Source organism: Astyanax mexicanus, chromosome 2 (genome assembly GCF_023375975.1).
Source record: "Astyanax mexicanus isolate ESR-SI-001 chromosome 2, AstMex3_surface, whole genome shotgun sequence".
NCBI lineage: Eukaryota > Metazoa > Chordata > Actinopteri > Characiformes > Acestrorhamphidae > Astyanax > Astyanax mexicanus.
In genome coordinates this window covers 15079356-15097836 of record NC_064409.1, presented here as the reverse complement: position 1 = coordinate 15097836, position 18481 = coordinate 15079356, and the positions used below count along the sequence as shown (strand labels likewise).

At 38.6% G+C, this 18481-nt stretch overlaps 1 protein-coding gene across 1 annotated transcript in view; it reads left to right on the top strand.

The window, feature by feature from the left end:
* Window positions 1–17168, top strand: part of LOC103043012 (ras association domain-containing protein 5-like) — a 36273-nt gene extending 19105 nt beyond the window's left edge. Inside the window, exon 4 of the mRNA XM_049473431.1 lies at window positions 16595–17168. Coding sequence (XP_049329388.1) covers window positions 16595–16732 — 138 coding nt within the window. The 3' untranslated portion in view covers window positions 16733–17168. The remainder of the gene's footprint in view (window positions 1–16594) is intronic.
* Window positions 17169–18481: the final 1313 nt, after the last annotated feature.

Genomic DNA, 18481 nt, shown 5'->3' with positions numbered 1-18481 from the left:
GATAAGCTAGTTGTTAGTTGATTAGTTGGATCAGGTGTGTTGTAATCAGTATAAACCAGTGACCAGTGTGTGTAATTTATGTGACCGCAAAGCCTGAAACAGGGACAGTGCCTGGATTGGTTCTAGATTAAAAACATGTTCACAGCTAAATTTTACTTATTTATTTAATTGATTCTTGTGTCCAAAAATAGTGACTTTTTTGCTTGAGACTTTGCCATTGCTTCTTGTAAGAAATCTTACTAAGAAAATTTTGCTTACCCCATTGGCAGATTTGTTTGCTTAATATACATATCCCAGCAAACATGCCCACACTGGGCCAATGAGGGCCCAATGTGGGCCAACACATCGGCCCCGTATGGGCAGCCCACATCGGGCCATTGGGGATTTGCACATCGGTGCGGTATCGGCCCCACGCCATCGGCCCCATATGGGCAGCCCACATCGGGCCATTGGGGATTTGTACATCGGTGCGGTATCGGCCCCACGCCATCGGCCCCATATGGGCAGCCCACATCGGGCCATTGGGGACTTGCACGTTGGTGCGGTATCGGCCCCACGCCATCGGCCCCATATGGGCAGCCCACATCGGGCCATTGGGGATTTGCACATCGGTGCGGTATCGGCCCCACGCCATCGGCCCCATATGGGCAGCCCAAATCGGACCATTGGGGATTTGCACGTCGGTGCCGTATCGCCCCCATATGGGCAGCCCACTTAGGGCCAACGGAGATTTGCTCATCGGGACGGCACCAGCACCATGGCGTCGGCCCATTTCAGGCAGCCCACATTGGGCCAATGGAGATTTGCTCACCAGTATAGCGTCGGCCCCACGGCGTGGGCCCTTTTCAGGCAGCCCACATTTGGCCAGCGAAGATTTACTCCTCTATACAAAATCAACACCAAAGCATTGATTTGCAGAGCTCTAACACACACACACACACACACACACTGACTCATGCCCTCAGTGGAAAACCAATTGTGGCCCCAAATTTTTAGAACTGTGCAATATTGAACAGAGAACACTTTTCAAGGAAGAAAATTTAAAGCTGTGCTATTGGCACTTTGACATTTTTTGCAACTGGCTGTAAAACAATTAAATAAATAACACAATTTAAAGTGTATAGTAAATTAATTAATTTATTACAAAGTATCATGTATGAAATATAAACAACACACAACATTATTTAAGTAAATTACTTAATAATAAATCCCAAATTTATATTTTAGCATGTAGATAAACATGTACTGCATAAATATCTCCATTTGCAAAAACAGTATTTATAATAAACAGTATGATATAAATATCAAACATAATACAAAATAACAAAGAATTATACAACTTAAATTAATATATATATATCTATATATATATATATATATATATATATATATAAACATCAATAAAAACAGCAAATCATATTCTTGAATAAATACTTAAATGCACTAGACTGATGTAGTAGATGGAATAATAAACTGATACTATTATTGCTACTGGAACAAAGCCTCTGGGGTGGGTTTCCCGAAAACAGTCAACCTTAGCCAATAACAAATGACGTGAGTAAAGAATGAGCCAGTTCTGCGAGTGTTTCCCAAAGAGCTTCGCAACGTGAAAATTAACAAAGGAGGTTAAAGAACATCTTTGTTGACTCCTCCCCCGAAACAGCGCGCTCAATCGATCCACAAATATCGATTATTATGCAGTATTTATTCAGTATTACACCATAAAAATGTAAAAAAAGTGTTGTAATCATCAATATTATACATATTTTGAAATTTAAATTACAAAAGGATGTACTTTGGCATTAATAAAATACTCCTAAAGATACATATGACTAAATAAATAAGTCATATGTTTATATATAAATGTTTAATAAAAATTAAACTTTTTTTACTTTTTAAAACTATTATTGTTAATATATATATATTATATTAATAGATATTGTACTAATATTATTAATAGTAATATTGATAATATTAATTTATTATTATTATAATTATTAATAATATAAAAATAATATAATAATACATATACGTATGTTCCGGTGTGTGTGTATATATATATATATATACACACACACACACACACACACACACACACACACACACACACACACACACACACACACACACTCTGTAAAGCTCCAGCTCATCCTAAATCACCATCTCAGTTGGGTTTAGGTCAGGGGATTGTAAAGGCCATGCACCTTTTTGTTAACTTTTGTTAATTCCATATGCGTCAATTAATTATTTTCATAGTTTTAATATTAATCGACAATGTAAAAAAAAAAAAACATTAAATGAGACGTGTCAACTGACTGGTATTTATATATTTGCGAGCTGACACACCCCAGAGTTTGCCCAGATGAACGGCCACAATGTTGGTTAGAAGCATCTAAATAAAGAATAATATTAAATATTACGTGCACATTCACCGATACCCTTTACAATACGTGTAGGTGTGATTAAAGACACCGCAGGCGTCCCCTGCACCGGACCTACAGTACCAGGGATTTTCCCAATAGCATGGAAATATATTGTATTGTGCTGTAATTCCCGGGCTGGTGGGAAGTGTATATAAGTGTGTATTCCACAGTAACAGCCTGATTACAGAATCCACGGACTTGGTGACTTTGCAGCTTTGCTTAGACCGTGAGCATCATCTACAGGAATCTGTATTTTAATAATTTATGGGTTTGATTGGTCAATTCCAGTATGCCCAGTCAGACTACAAGCCACAGACAAAGTTGGCATTATAATATAATATAATATAATATAATATAACTCATTCACTCACTGGCTGGAGTCTATACCAGCCGGGATCGGGCTGAAGGCAGAATACACCCTGGACAGGCCGCCAATCCATCGCAGGGCAGACAGACACACAGACACATCCACTCACACCTAAGGGGCAATTTTTATCCGACATCCAATTAGCTTTGGACTGTGGGAGGAAACCGGAGCACCCGCAGACACGTCAAATAATATAATATAATATAATATAATATAATATAATATATTAATTATTATAATAATTATATATATATATATATATATATATATATATATATATATATATATATATATATATATATATATATATAAATAATTTGTTATAATTAATAGTAACAAAATATAATTGCTTCAACAAGGGAAATTATAATTTTTCTCCCTCAAAATTGGCGGTCCCTGGTGTTTAAGGTGCTGAACTGCAAGTAGAGATCCCTTAAAGAAGCTCTTAAGAATAACGACTGGGTGAGGGCACTCGTTAATCTGCGAGCGAGTTTACGTAGTACTTTAGTTACGCACGGGTTTGGGAAACACTCTTTAATTAACGATCAATCTTAAGTACGAGTTAACAAAGTTCTTAGCGTTACGAAGCTTTCAGGAAACCCACCCCTGATCTCTATTATTAATTTTATTCCTCTTGCTTGTAGACTTGGAACCAAAATGTCATCCCAATCAAACCAGTAAAAAAAAATTCTAATTGAATATAACATTAGTTTTTGCATTAAGTTTTTTATCTCACAGCAATAATAATGAAGGAGAAAGTAGACACATGTATTTTACATAAATAGAACAGATATAGTTAATCATAATATCAAAAATGAATATTGTTTATGCATTAATATAGCATAGATCAGTGGTTCCCAACCTTTTTCTTCAGGGACCCATATTTTTACCATTGTAAGCTTTGGTGACCCAACATAACACCCCCCCCCCCCCCCCCCCCCCCCAAATGTAAAAGATGTAAGTGTATAATTGGGTTGGGGGGGGGGGTGGTTAGAAATGACGAATAAAAACTGACATTTACTATAGATGAATAAAATAAACACGTAAAAAAGGAAAACTTGATACATAAAACATAAGGAATTTTTATCTTATGAAGAAAAAATAATTAGATCAATAAAATAATACAACTATTTAAAATGAATAAAAAATAATTTATATAAAATAAAAACAAACAACAAAAAAAAAGAATAATATCAGTTTCAGTTTCAGTTTCAAATCAGTAAAACAGCTCACCAAAACCTCAACCTGTCCAAATATTGGACAATAATTGATTAACTTTACAGGCCCTCACTCATTTTCATTTATTTAACTAAACTGATAAAAAAAAAATAAAAAAAAAAATAAAAAAAAAAAAAATAATAATAATAAAAAATAAAATAAATAAATAAAAATAAAGTATTAATTGTCCTCCGAAGAGGGGGGGTGGTGGTTGGGCCAAAAAAAAAAAAAACTAAACTGAGTTTTATATTCTTATATTATTATATTCAGCCTCGCGCTGAATTCAGCTCCGCGCGCGCCAGAGAGAGAGAGAGAGACAGAGAGAGCGCAGCGCAGCGCGGCGAATTTTGCTTACCCTAGACTATATACTGTATAGTATTAAAATTAAACCCCTTAAAATCAAGAGGGCTTCGCGACCCATCGTGGATCTTTGGCGACCCATAGGTTGGGTCGCGACCCATAGGTTGGGAACCACTGGCATAGATCATAAATTAACTATTTTTTTGAAGAGACTGCATGAGACGATGCTTCCGTCCACCTGAACGGTCCCGTGCATTCCAAAGCCAAACCTTTGCAACCTGCTCGATCTCTGCATCCTTTGGTGGTGGCATGATTGATCTTCTCACGGCCTCTTAAAATAATAATATAGAGATATGAGAATGCAGTCAGGTAAATACTACATCTGTTAGTGTCTTTTCATGTACAATGCTTAATTTTAGAGAAATTTGCAGACTGTATTTGATTACAGTGATTCTTATATAGTGATAGTTTGAATTTGAATTTGAATTTCTTCAGGCTATTCATGGTGAAACATAAATAGCCTTTACAGTCACTGTGTGTGACTGGTAGTTACATTCTATAAACATGTGAGGTGGCCGATATCAGGATATCAGGTTCACAAAAATACCAAAACTTTTTAAAATGATATCTTTCCCTTAGCTTAACTGGCTATCTTTCCCTTAGCTTAGCTGGATATCTTTCCCTTAGCTTAACTGGCTATATTTTCGTTAGCTTAGCTGGCTAGCTTTCCGTTAGCTTAACTGGCTATCTTTCCCTTAGCTTAACTGGCTATCTTTCCCTTAGCTTAAGTGGATATCTTTCCATTTTCCATTTCCCTTAATATTTCCCTTAGCAAGCCATTGTTCCCTTAGCTGGTTATTGTTGACATACTTGGATATAAAGTTAACTTACTTAACAGCAGTCTTTCTCCAAGAGCCGAGATAAGCTGCCAACTTGGGAGCCCCTTGTGTTATTTAAATGTGAGGTAAATTCTCATTCTAACTTAGCACAATGCTAACTTTTTTTAGCACAATGCTAACTTCGACATAGCTACCCTTATAATGCTACAATAACCTGAGAGTGGTAACTGCATTAGCACCACATTAGCATACATTAGCAAAAAATAGAAAAGCGGATAGTAGAACAGAAATTATAACTTACCTTTCAGTCACTTTGACAGACCAAAGTCACTCACTGACTTTGCCTTTAAGCTTGATCGTTGCTCTGTGGTAAAGGCACGTGCAGGGAGGGGGGAGGGGGAGGGGGGTGGATTCTTCGGTCACATGATCCACATTGACATGCCCTCACTGCCCTGTCGCGCCCACACGAATACACACAAATTAAATATCACATGCAAAAATAAAAAAATATGTAACTTTTATAACCTTGCTTGCTGGCTTACACAAAGTGTATAGTCAAGCACAAATACATTTATAATTTAATATTTTTATTTATTTATTATCAGCACTACCAATAATAAAGGTGAGATTATGAATCAGCACCATGGAGCAAATTCGTAGCTATCCAAAATATTAAATAAAAATATTTTTATAAATAAAAATGTATAGCTATACAGTATATGTCTTGACAAATATGAGATGTTACTGTGTGTGTGTGTGTGTGTGTTTTATGTGCATCAGAGTTTATCAATGATATTACAGGTGTTTCAAATTTTTGCTCCATGTGCACCCTTTTGACTTTGAGCACCTGCCCCTCCAAAGGTCTCTGCACAACTCTGCTGTGGTACCTTGATTTTTCTCCACTTTTGGTTTAGAAAATATTTCAGAGCTGATGCTACATTTCACACAGTGTTGCTCCTATCCACTAAGCTAGCTAATCTACCTAGCTCTCACAGACAAAAACAATAAAAAATATTCAGAAACCCTTCATATGAACTTGTTATGACACAAACTTTCAGATTGTAAAATATTGAATGGTAAATTTGGGCTGACCCAGAGTAACCTAGCATAGGATTTGTGTGGGCATGCTCACATATGTGTGCGTGCTGCCCACATATAACCCACAATGCCTACAGTGTGTAAATGGTGCAGGCTGAATTTGGGCTGACCCACAGTGTCCCTGCATGACATTTGTGTGCACATGCCAAAGTGCAGGTTGCAGACATATAACCCATACCGGCCCTTCAGGGTATGAAATGGTGCAGGCTGAATTTGGGCTGACCACACTGGCTCTGCATGGGAATTGTATGGGCATGCTAAACTGTGCTTTGCCCACATATATCCTACACTGGCCCTTCAGGATGTAAAATGGTGCAGGCTGAATTTGGGCTGACCCACACTGGCTCTGCATGGGATTTGTGTAGGCATGCTAAAGTGTTTTGCCCACATATATCCTACACTGGCCCTTCAGGGTGTGAAATGGTGCAGTGCACTGGCTCTGCATGGGATTTGTGTGGGCATGCCAGAGTGTGGGTTGCCCACATTTAACCCACACTGGCCCTTCAGGGTGTGAAATAGTGCAGGCTGAATTTGGGCTGACCCACACTGGCTCTGCATGGGATTTGTGTAGGCATGCTAAAGTGCAGGTTGCCTACATATATCCCACACTGGCCCTTCAGGGTGTAAAATGGTGCAGGCTGAATTTGGGCTGACCCACACTGGCTCTGCATGGGATTTGTGTGGGCATGCCAGAGTGCGGGTTGCCCACATATAACCCACACTGGCCCTTCAGGGTGTGAAATGGTGCAGGCTGAATGTGGGCTGACCCACAGTGGGCCTGCCTGGGATTTGTGTGGGCATGCCAGAGTGCGGGTTGCCCACATATAACCCACACTGGCCCTTCAGGGTGTGAAATAGTGCAGGCTGAATTTGGGCTGACCCACACTGACTCTGCATGGGATTTGTGTGGGCATGCCAGAGTGCGGGTTGCCCACATATAACCCACACTGGCCCTTCAGGGTGTGAAATAGTGCAGGCTGAATGTGGGCTGACCCACACTGGCTCTGCATGGGATTTGTGTGGGCATGCCAGAGTGCGGGTTGCCCACATATAACCCACACTGGCCCTTCAGGGTGTGAAATAGTGCAGGCTGAATTTGGGCTGACCCACACTGGCTCTGCATGGGATTTGTGTGGGCATGCCAGAGTGCGGGTTGCCCACATATAACCCACACTGGCCCTTCAGGGTGTGAAATGGTGCAGGCTGAATTTGGGCTGACCCACACTGGCTCTGCATGGGATTTGTGTGGGCATGCCAGAGTGCGGGTTGCCCACATATAACCCACACTGGCCCTTCAGGGTGTGAAATGGTGCAGGCTGAATGTGGGCTGACCCACAGTGGGCCTGCCTGGGATTTGTGTGGGCATGCCAGAGTGCGGGTTGCCCACATATAACCCACACTGGCCCTTCAGGGTGTGAAATGGTGCAGGCTGAATGTGGGCTGACCCACAGTGGGCCTGCCTGGGATTTGTGTGGGCGCATCAAAGTGTTGGCTGTCCAAATAATTCCCACACTGGGCCTACAGGGGCATTAATGCACTGGACCAGTTCAGGCTAGCCCACAGCGGCCTTTTATAGGATTTGAGTGGGCCAGCCAATGAACAGGCTGCCCACAGAAAACCCATGTTGGGCCTGTTTGGAATTTTAATGGGCTAGCCCCTGCCCACAGTGCCCACACTTAGCCCACGAAGGGCCGATGTGTAGCTTTTTGCTGGGATATTTGTCTTTATTTGCATATATTTTGTCTAGTTTTTGCCAATTGATTTTTTGCAGTGTAGAACTGGATCATTTGGGTCTGCGGGAGGTCAAATTTCTTGAGCTGTCTTAAGAAGAACGTTCTTTGCTGTGCTTTCTTGATTATGGAGATGGTGTTCCTCTCCCATTTCAGATCTCTGGATATACTATAGAAGTATAGTAGTAGTAGTTTACTAGCATGGTAGTCTTAATCCATGTGTGTGTGAAACTGACCCCATAAAAGTTGAGGGACATGACACTAGTGTGGCAAACACATAGATGGTCGGTAAAGGCCTGTGCGTTATCGGGCTGTAAATATCTCCCACTGTGGAGGAGTAGCTGTATGTGTGTGTGTAAGCCTGTCGGCTGGCTGCCTGGTGTGGTATGTGTGGCATTCATGCTAAACCTGCTCTGGTTAGCAGGGTCTTAGTGTGGGAAAACCAAATAAATTGAAATGTAGTGTATAAATGCTGGATTTCAGCACGTATGTAGTTTAGGCCTTGTTTATATGTATCCAGATATTTTCATATGTCTATATAAAACACAAATTTTGTCACTAAAAAAGAGATTTGTAAGAAGAACATTGACGTCACAACACATACATGTTTCTGGCTAATCTCAAATACCTCCCTAATCCCTATATAGCAAACTGTGGGGCAGTTTCCCAGACAGGGATTAAATCTAGTCTTGGACAACAAGGCATTTTGAATGTAGTTTTTCCATTGAAAGGAAAATATAGTTCCTTGTTCTGGAACTTATAAATAAAAAACATAATTTCATGAATTGCACAATACATGAATGTTGAAAGATGTTTATTACTGCTTGTTTAATGTCATCATTCAAAAATAATAATATTTTAATTTAGATCTTCAGTTTCTAGTATATATGGAGAACATACAAGTATCTCCAATTTTTTCTCCATTTGAACACACAAACTGTTACTTACACATTGTTAAAATTTCCTAATGAACGGACCAATATAAATGGTCCCAAATTACTTTAAACTCTTTTTACATTGCTTTTCATTGAAAGTTTTTTTCTCTCTCCTGTAAAGTTGTTGTTATGGAGATATATTTGTTTGCATTGGACAGCGATGATATTTACGTTTCGCTGGACATTCTGATTTACATAGTCTTAGTTGTTCCTTATGTAACTGTTAGAATTTTCCTTAAGTCAAATATACTAATATGTATATAATATACTATTACTAATGAGAGAATAAAAAGATTAGAATTAAATATGGTTCTTTATTTGTTATTTCAGTTGTGATTGCAGTTTTAGTATTTATATTTATATTTTGGTTTAGTACTTTTGCTAATAATATCTCCATGTGATTTATTGTTTTTGCTTATGAAGCTGTTATTGAGCTTGGAGAAGGTGGTGCAGTGGGGCATATAGACAGTTTGTAATTTAGGGGTAAGTATGGGTGAGGTCCAAACATTCCCATCAGAACAGGGTGAGGCTTCAGCTGTGTGTGTCCTTCTAACCGTAGTACTGTGGCACAGTGCTGTGACTGTAGAAGACTGTGTGTCTATGTTTCAAAGCTGCTGTACAAATAAATGATCTTTCTGTTATAATAATAATAATAATAATAATAATAATAAATGGTTACCCTACCCTTCTACACTGTGTTGTAGAAAAGAAAATGAAAGGTGGGCTACCCCCACCTCTCGTCCGGGGTACAACTCCCCTACGTGTTCGTTTGATAGAGAGAGTCAGAAACTGGAAAGGTCAATCTTTGCTTCAACCCTCAAATGTGAGCATAATTTCCTCTTTGAAAAAATTTAAAGTTGTTTACAAACCTCACCTCCATTCACAGCTAAGAGCAGAAGCAGCTAAATGAATGAAAATTAATCAACAGTGCTCCACCGAGGCGCTCGGGTTCCGCCATGTTGTTTTCAAAATGTCCCCCGACTTCTGTTTACGCCCACATTCACATACGTAGTGAGGGACTCCTTAGAGCAGTGGAAACACGGGCCGGTTCTTAAAAGGTTCGCAGGAACCGGCTCTGGCACCAGAACTTTGTTGGTGGAAAAGAGGTATTAGTGTTCTCCTCCAAGTGTTTTGTGCGTTCAACGGTCAAAAAAGATGCCATGCCATTGCTTGTAGCATAATGTGATGCGGGAGTCCAAGGCACTGGATGGGAAATGGCAGTGATCAAATAAGAAAGACAGTAGAAAACAAATTATTTCTTTGATGGTAGCAGTATTTAGGCGAGAGGAAGTGCCAGGCACAATCTGTATCACAATCAGGCCATGCTTGATTAGTTTAAATATAGATTTTTTTTTTGGATGAAGTTCATTTTAAATCAAATAGAGGATTTTTCCTTCTGTTTCCTCCTGCTGTTTGATTCTGTAAACATAAAACTGTAATCAGAGCAATCAAAGTGTTTAGGGTTCTGCATCTAAAGCTTTTAGACAAACAAACATGCATGAAAGTCATGCAAAACCAAATAAAAAAACAGCACAGTATGATGCAAGCCTGAGTAAAAATTGGATTTCTGATTTTATTTCTCCAAAACTTGTTCTCAAGCAGACAGTTGTGGGGGGCTTTCTTTTACAGTTTTTTTTTTTTACAATTGATGAGAGTAAATATGATTCAGAACAGAGGAAGGAATGAACAGATGCAGGAAAGAAAAAGTTTCCCTTCAGGAAGAAACCACAGGATGCCTGCAGGCACAGCAGAGCCTGGTGCTGGCACTGCCATGTGTATACACACATACTCACATACATATTCACACACTGTCATAAACTCTCCAGGTGGTCTGTGGTGAGACACACAAATGTTTGCATTGAAAATAATTAAAGATAGCAAGCTAGAAATGAAATAATAATAAATACCCAGCAAATACCCCGGCTGTTTTTCACAGTGGCATGACCTTATTAAGCTCTTCTTCTTCTAAGGGCTCGTTTACACAAAGAAAAAAAATGAGTTAGAGCTTCGTGTAGCTGAGAGTTTTATCTTTGTGTAGAAGTGCAGTTGATTTTTGGCAGGCCTGCTGGGAATGGTTTAGGCAGGGATTCTGCTCCAGACTCTAGGAGGCCCTGTGTAAATTTGACCACACCACCACCACACAGTTATTTGACTCTCAGACACTCAGAAGGAACACAGACCGGGCGAATGATTGTGTAACTGCATGTGTCTCCATCTAAATGAGTTTTCTTTGTGGCAGTCTGTAGTAAAATTTCATACAAAATCCCACAGAATTTGATACACTAATAAACTGCCAACTTACATTTAATTTAGATCAGTTGATGTCTCTTAATGAAATCTGTTCTAGCTCTAGGGAGCTAGTTTTTCTGTCGCATCATACTGGGAGCAGCCTTGGCCTAGAGGCTTTTTATATGTTCAGAAGAAGCAAATTCAGAGAATTTGAGAGTAAAATACAGGCCACCAACATCAAATCCTTTATTTTATATTAATGCTGAATATTCCTTGTGATGTGTGTCATTTTTCAGGCTGATAAAAAAGAATGTAGAGTAATAGTGTGATTACTATTAGATAAATAAATAAATAGATAGATAGATAGATAGATAGATAGATAGATAGATAGATAGATAGATAGATAGATAGATAGATAGATAGATAGATAGAAATGAAAAAAGGGATTGATAACACCAAGCATTTAAATGTGTGCAAGTGCTTGTTTTTATATATATTTTTGTCTGTTTAATTTTATTTTCAGTGTTTACTGTAAGTCAGTTTCTATCATGTGCGTCAGTGATGTACTGATTGGCTGATTGAATTAGGCTGATTGTATTTGGCTCTGGTTCTTATTAGATCTGGAGGTCGTCTCTGTGGCTGACATCTGCACTACACTCGTGATTGATACACCCAAAAGAGCTGCTGTCTCTACTCTGGGAATAAAATAACCGATATTAAGAGAGACGTACAGTATTGACCTGGGTGTCATTGATGTTCTCAGTTCTGTTCGTCTTGTCGTGTTCAGTCAGGCTCCATAAATTGCCCTGTGACACTCTATTTACCCAATCAGTGCTGACATCCTGCACGGTCTGATAAGGTTACAACTGCCGACTTGTTTCTAATGTTCTAATATTGTATTTCACACAGTAGTTTACATATAAAACACACTTTCAACTAATAACTATTAACTAATATTAACTGATTTACTTGTGTGCATCGGTTCCACCTGCATCAAGAATCAATCAGTGTTTGATTTCTGATTTTGCTATTTATAGGTATATGTTTGTGTAAAATGAACACTGTTGTTTTAAACTACAGACAACATTTCTCCCAAATAAAAATATTGTAATATAGAGCATTTAAAAAGTGAGAAATGGCTGAAATAACAAAAAATGCAGAGCTTTCAGACCTCAAATAATGCAAAGAAAACAAGTTCATATTCATAAAGGTTTAGGAGTTCAGAAATCAATATTTGATGGAATAACCCTGGTCTTTTTTTTTTTTTTTACAGTTTTCATTCATCTTGGCATGTTCTCCTCCACCAGTCTTACACACTGCTTTTGGATACATTTATACCACTCCTGGTGCAAAAACTCAAGCAGTTCAGCTTGGTTTGATGGCTTGTTATCATTATATTATATTACAGAGGTTTTCAATTTGGTAAAATCAAGAAAAAATATTCAGAAATTTCTTTCTTAAAATATTAACTACAGAACTGTCTGTCTTTGCCCCTTTGAGCAAAAGCAGTGCTACTACACTATGGAACTTTGGTGGAGCTGCACAAGACCCCTTGTCAGATGCCAGTTCTGTATCTCTCAGAATGTGAAAAAACAGCTGTCCATGAGTGGGTGTAAAAGTGAGCCTAATAACTTTCCTTCTTATGTTACTATGGAAACCCTGGAATATAAGCAGGCCCATATCCTCTCTTCCTGAGTGCAGATTAGACACTGTCTGTCTGTCTGTGTTCTGGACTAATCACACATCTTTGTCTTCTCCTCATCCAATAAACTGGGTAAGAATTATACACAGCAGGGTGCTACAGTGTAAGCACTTCATCTAACTGCCACTGCTGTTCATCAACAGGTGCCGCTGGTGTAAATATACCCGGTCCAGTATTAGTGCCAGACCGCAAAATCAATACAAACCCTGACCAGATGAATTACACCCAGTGGCTCAGCAAAGCAGCATCTAATAAGAAAAACAGCATTCAAATTTTAGTGTTTGTGTAGCGTACCAGTCAAAAGTTTCTACATTCTTAATTAATACTAAAGTCACCCAGACTTTAAATGAACACAAAAGGAATCATGTTGTAAGCTTAAATCAATAATCATAAACTTCATGTGTTAAACAAACCAAAATAATCTGTGAAGCATTTAGATGGGATCTTTTGTTGGGTGCTTTTAACTTGTGGTTTCTGAGGCTGGTAACTCAGATTAACTTGTTCTGTGCAACAGAGATAACTTTTGGTCTTCCTTTTCTGGAGCAGTCCTGATAAGAGCCAGTTTCATCATAAGGTTTATGAGGGTCTTTGTGACTGCACTTGAGAATAGTTTCAAAGCTGTTAACTGAAAGTCGTTCCAGGTGACTCTATCTCATAAATCTGACTCATAAAAATGCCAAGATGTTTACTTTGATAAAAAAAAAACATATTCTGTTTGTTTAACACTTTTTTACTAAATAATTCAATACGTTTTTCTTCCTAGTTCAGATGACTTTAACGCAAAACATTTTAAAATAATGAAAAAAAAAAACACTACATGGTATGTCCAAACTTTTGACTACATTGACATGACAAAAGTCATGGGATAGAAGAAGTATGTAAATTGATCAAGAAGAAAAAAAAGACTGACTACTGGCCAGCCTGCTCATGGCAAGGCCACATGAATTATCTTTTGGTTTAGAGTGAGGTGTGATAGTGGGTACCCAGTTGTGGGGATATTCAATTTCTTGAACCACAATGTAATGTGTACTGAGAATATGTCATAGAATGAGAATAATACCACTCAAAGTGGACAGAGCAGTGGATGGTAATGATCGTTCCTGGTGGCATCTGTCTAGAATTGTCAGAAATTGACAGAAATCACTGACATCCGCATCCACATACGTCTGTGTAATGTTCTTCAATTTCTATGAAACATGGCCTGGAACAAAGTCATAGGACACAATACTGGTTGGATCTGGCATGTGAGTGTGTGTTTTTTTTTACTATAAAATATCATAATACTGCCCATTTGGCTTCACTGTTGGTGAAAAAAACAGGATAGTGGTTTAAAAGTGTCAGGAGCATGAGAAACAGCTTTTTGGACAAACACTGCAACCACAGAACGCTGTAGTATGGAAAGTGACTGACAGGTGAATTAGCTGACTGTTGCTGTAGCAGCTCTTTGATCAAACTAATAAAAAATGCTGCTCCATGGAAAATCGAGCTGAGCCACACTGTGTGTGAATGAGTGAGTACTGTTTAATTGCTACCAGCCTCAGCCACAATCTGAAGGTCTGAATTAAGCCCAGCTGTCTCCACTCCAGAATCGGAAAGTTCAGTACTGTTTCTGCAGTGGGTTTGGCTTGGAAACATGTTACGCTGTACCCTTAAATCTGCCGGTGTAATAACAGCCCTCATGCAATTTAAGATACTTTACCTCTCTTTTACCTCCTCACCTTTATACTTACAGAAGTGTAACTCAGCAGCCAGCAGAACACATCAAAGAGAACGACCTCAGCCAATCTGCTGCGCTGTAGAGATGGTGGTACTGACACTATTTCATGTATTTCAGACCAGATAACAATAAATCGTTAGTGTGTGGCCATCCACAATGGCCAAGCACGACCAGAATCATACTGGCCAAGAGCTGGTTGACCAGATAGTTTGCCAGTATTGGTTTTGTTTTTGCCCGGATGACCGGGTGTACTATTAAACCACCCTGACCGTCAAATGCCAGTTTAGTCCATCTAAAACCAGCTACCAGCTGAACTGAACTGTTACTATGTACATACTGTACATATGGAATAATCATAAAACTACACGCAGCACTTCTCTGAATATGTCTGGAATCTAGGGCTGCTTATCCAACTAATCCAGCCATGCTGCTAATCCAGCTTATCTAAAAGCATCATATTAAGCATGCGTCTAGGAAGTAGAGGTTAATACTTATAATCATGATTTTCATCATAAAAATACAGAAATAGAACATTTCAAGACAGCTGATGCTATTTTTAAAAGGCTTATAAATGTGAAATGGCTTAGTTTCAAGTTAAATTCTCAAACAAAGTTCATTTATGTCATAATTGGTTACACGAAGTCATATAAATCTTAGTTATTTATATATTAAAGAATTAGAATGAAAAACATGAAATACTAACATGAACTAATGTTAACAATGGAAAAGAATTTTAAAAATGGCATAGATTAAAAAAAGGTCTATAATTATTTTTGAAAAGATAGGAATGGGTCATAATTCAAAGTATATCATCTGTCAAGCATGGTAAAGGGACTGTTTTGGGATGGGCTTGCATGGCTGCAAGTGGAACTGCAATGGTCACTGGTGTTTACTGATGATGTGATTAGTAATTTCCCTGCTTGTGGTTTAACAAGCAGTCTGATAGGCTCGTTTTGCTGGAGAATGGGACTTTAGCACTATTTAAGCGATCTAAAGGTGAGCCGTCAACCTTTGTAGCCAACCTGTGTAGCCAAGATAGCAATAAAAGCCTAAGTCAGTGGAGCACCTGCATTTTTCATGACCAAGATAGCAATACGCCAGAAATGTACCTGAGCACACCCCATGTTCCTTCGGTGTAGATATATTCACAAGCGGCTATGCTATTTTATGTAAGATAGCAAAAAGCCTTTTGCTATGTTTTGCGTAGAGGGTAAACAGATGCCATGTTGAAATTGACAAGAATTCCCATAATTTAATCAGTGACCAAATTTCCTCTTAATTTATGTCATCTGTTGGAAAGACCGACTTGATATTAAGATGGGCTCAAGCGCAGTGGCCAGATTAAAGAAAATCCCAATGTTTGTGCTTTTATGATCCAATTGCTATAATTCTTAGAGTGGTCTTCAGTAGTAAATCTTCAGTGGTAAGTTACCTTCAGTTAGAATATTGTGATCCATTCATAGAAATCAGAGCCTGTTCTTGAATTAATTATAATAGTAAATAACTGCCTGGTGATGTCGGAAAATGACAGCGAATTAAACATACTTTACAATACTCACTGGAAGAAAGCACTGAATGATAGACGTGGCAGGAGGGTTTCTGAAGTATGTATTGAAGTATGTATTGAATGGACACTACACTTGAATCACATGTTGAGTGCTTCATTTAAATTAAATTTAAATCCATTGAGATTGTACTCAGAGACACAATTACAACTATGTATAAGTGTGCTTAAAGTGTGACCAATATGTGAATTTAAAATATAATTTTTTACCAACTAAAGTAAATTGTTGATTGGTCTTTCTAAGAAGGTAATTTGAATCACAGGATTTTAATATTGCTTAATCGAGGATCATCAGGTAATCCTGACAGCCTTGATTCTATTATCTTACATCTTCATCTTACACTTCCCCTCAAATCAGGACAGTATTGTATATGTAATCTGTGGAGTCTGAATGAAGCCAAATGTTTACGGAAGCCACCATAAACCCATCTGCACTGGCAAGAAATCTCTCACTCTGTGTTTATGTTTTCAGGCCAGGGCTGAACCTGAAGAGCGTGTTTGCATTTTCTTCACCCCGCTTTTGGACTGTGTGGGCTCAGGAGCATCCCACAGGCATTTTAATGCGCCTGCAGTGCCGCTGATTACAGAGTTTAGATGGACAGACAGGTAGTTTTCAAAGGCTACAATACCCCAATGATCCTGTGTGTGTTCACCACAGGGCAGGATGGAACGTGTCCCGGACTCCATTTGTCTTTGTGTTAACAGCAGCTGTGGTTTACTTACCTTATATTTAGTCTTTGCTGACTGTCTGGGTCTCTGGAGTTTGGCTGTAGGAGCTGTGATTTCCATCTCGAGAGCCTTCTAGGTCTGAACACACTGAGCTCTGTGTGCTTGTGTGTTTATTTTCAGGAAAGGTTGATGGGGGCTTGGGTACTAAAGGCTTAGGTCATCATAACTTAGACAATGATCTTGTGAATGCATCTTTTAAAAAGAAGGAGGGCAATATAAAACAATGTAGACCTTTGATAGACTCTTGAGATAATAGAATTTTGAGAGGAGACACAGAGAGGAACCTTGAAGACGAGTTCAAATAGAGTTTGATAAACAATGGTTGGTGTAAAATTGTGTAAAGTTCAGTATTGTATTAAGTTTTGTAGCAATATACACCTTTGTATTGTATTGTATTGTATTGTACAATATTGTACTGTGACAAGCATATCATTTTGAAAAGTGCTATATAAATAAAGTGTATTATTATTATATAAGCATCTGGATAGGAAGTTACATTAGGAAACTACAATGGATAGCTTTTTTTCATTGCTTTTCTTCATACAGGGGTTGGTCAATGAAACTGAAACACATGTAAATTTAGTGTGGGAGGTTTCATGGCTAAATTGGACCAGTCTGGTGGCCAATCTTCATTAATTGCACATTGCACCAGTAAGAGCAGAGTGTGAAGGTTCAATTAGCAGGGTAAGAGCACAGTTTTACTCAAAATATTGCAATGCACACAACATTATGGGTGACATACCAGAGTTCAAAAGAGTACAAATTGTTGGTGCACATCTCGCTGGCGCATCTGTGACCAAGACAGCAAGCCTTTGTGATGTATCAAGAGCCACGGTAAAAGGACAAAAAAGGACTAACCACATCCAACAGGATTAACTGTGGACGCTGTAAGAGGAAGCTGTCTGAAAGGGATGTTCGGGTGCTTACCCGGATTGTATCCAAAAACCATAAAACAACGGTTGCTCAAATCATGGCAGAATTCAATGTGCACCTAGGAGGAGAACACTAATTTGCTTTGTAACTAGTCAGAATTACACTAAAGTCTAAAAAATTTAGCCTCCTAAAAGCAACAAAGCTGACATTTACATGGATTTGATGAACAATGTGATATAATTGTGAAGACAATGACAAACCACAGAGGTTGTTGCACTTGTGGCAGATGGAAAACTTTATATTTAAAGACACTTTTTGGCAAAACCTGTGATTGTGCAGTAAATAAGAGCTGTGCCATTAAACAAACATGGATGATTTTGAGGAGAACTTTGTGAAGGTCATTCTTTGGGGGCCACCTCACAAACGTGTTGAATCCAGACACCGTTGTTCAATCCGTTATATACCTCTTAGGCAACATTATTCTTTACCTTCCATCACAGAGTGAGTTTAACCTTGTTATACATTGACCAAGGTTAACTGTATACGTGCAGTACTGCATGACTCTTCTTCCAAGGCCTTGTTTGTTTCTCACAGGGCTTTTGTTGAAGCAATGGTTCTGTGAACATCAAATTTACTCAGATTTTCCTTTGCTCCTCACACAAGAAAATCTATCGAATCTATCGAATCATGAATTTTGGACTCAGTTTGAGGAAGTTTATTGGCAGTGAGCTACTGTTCAGTGTTTGGTAGGGTGACT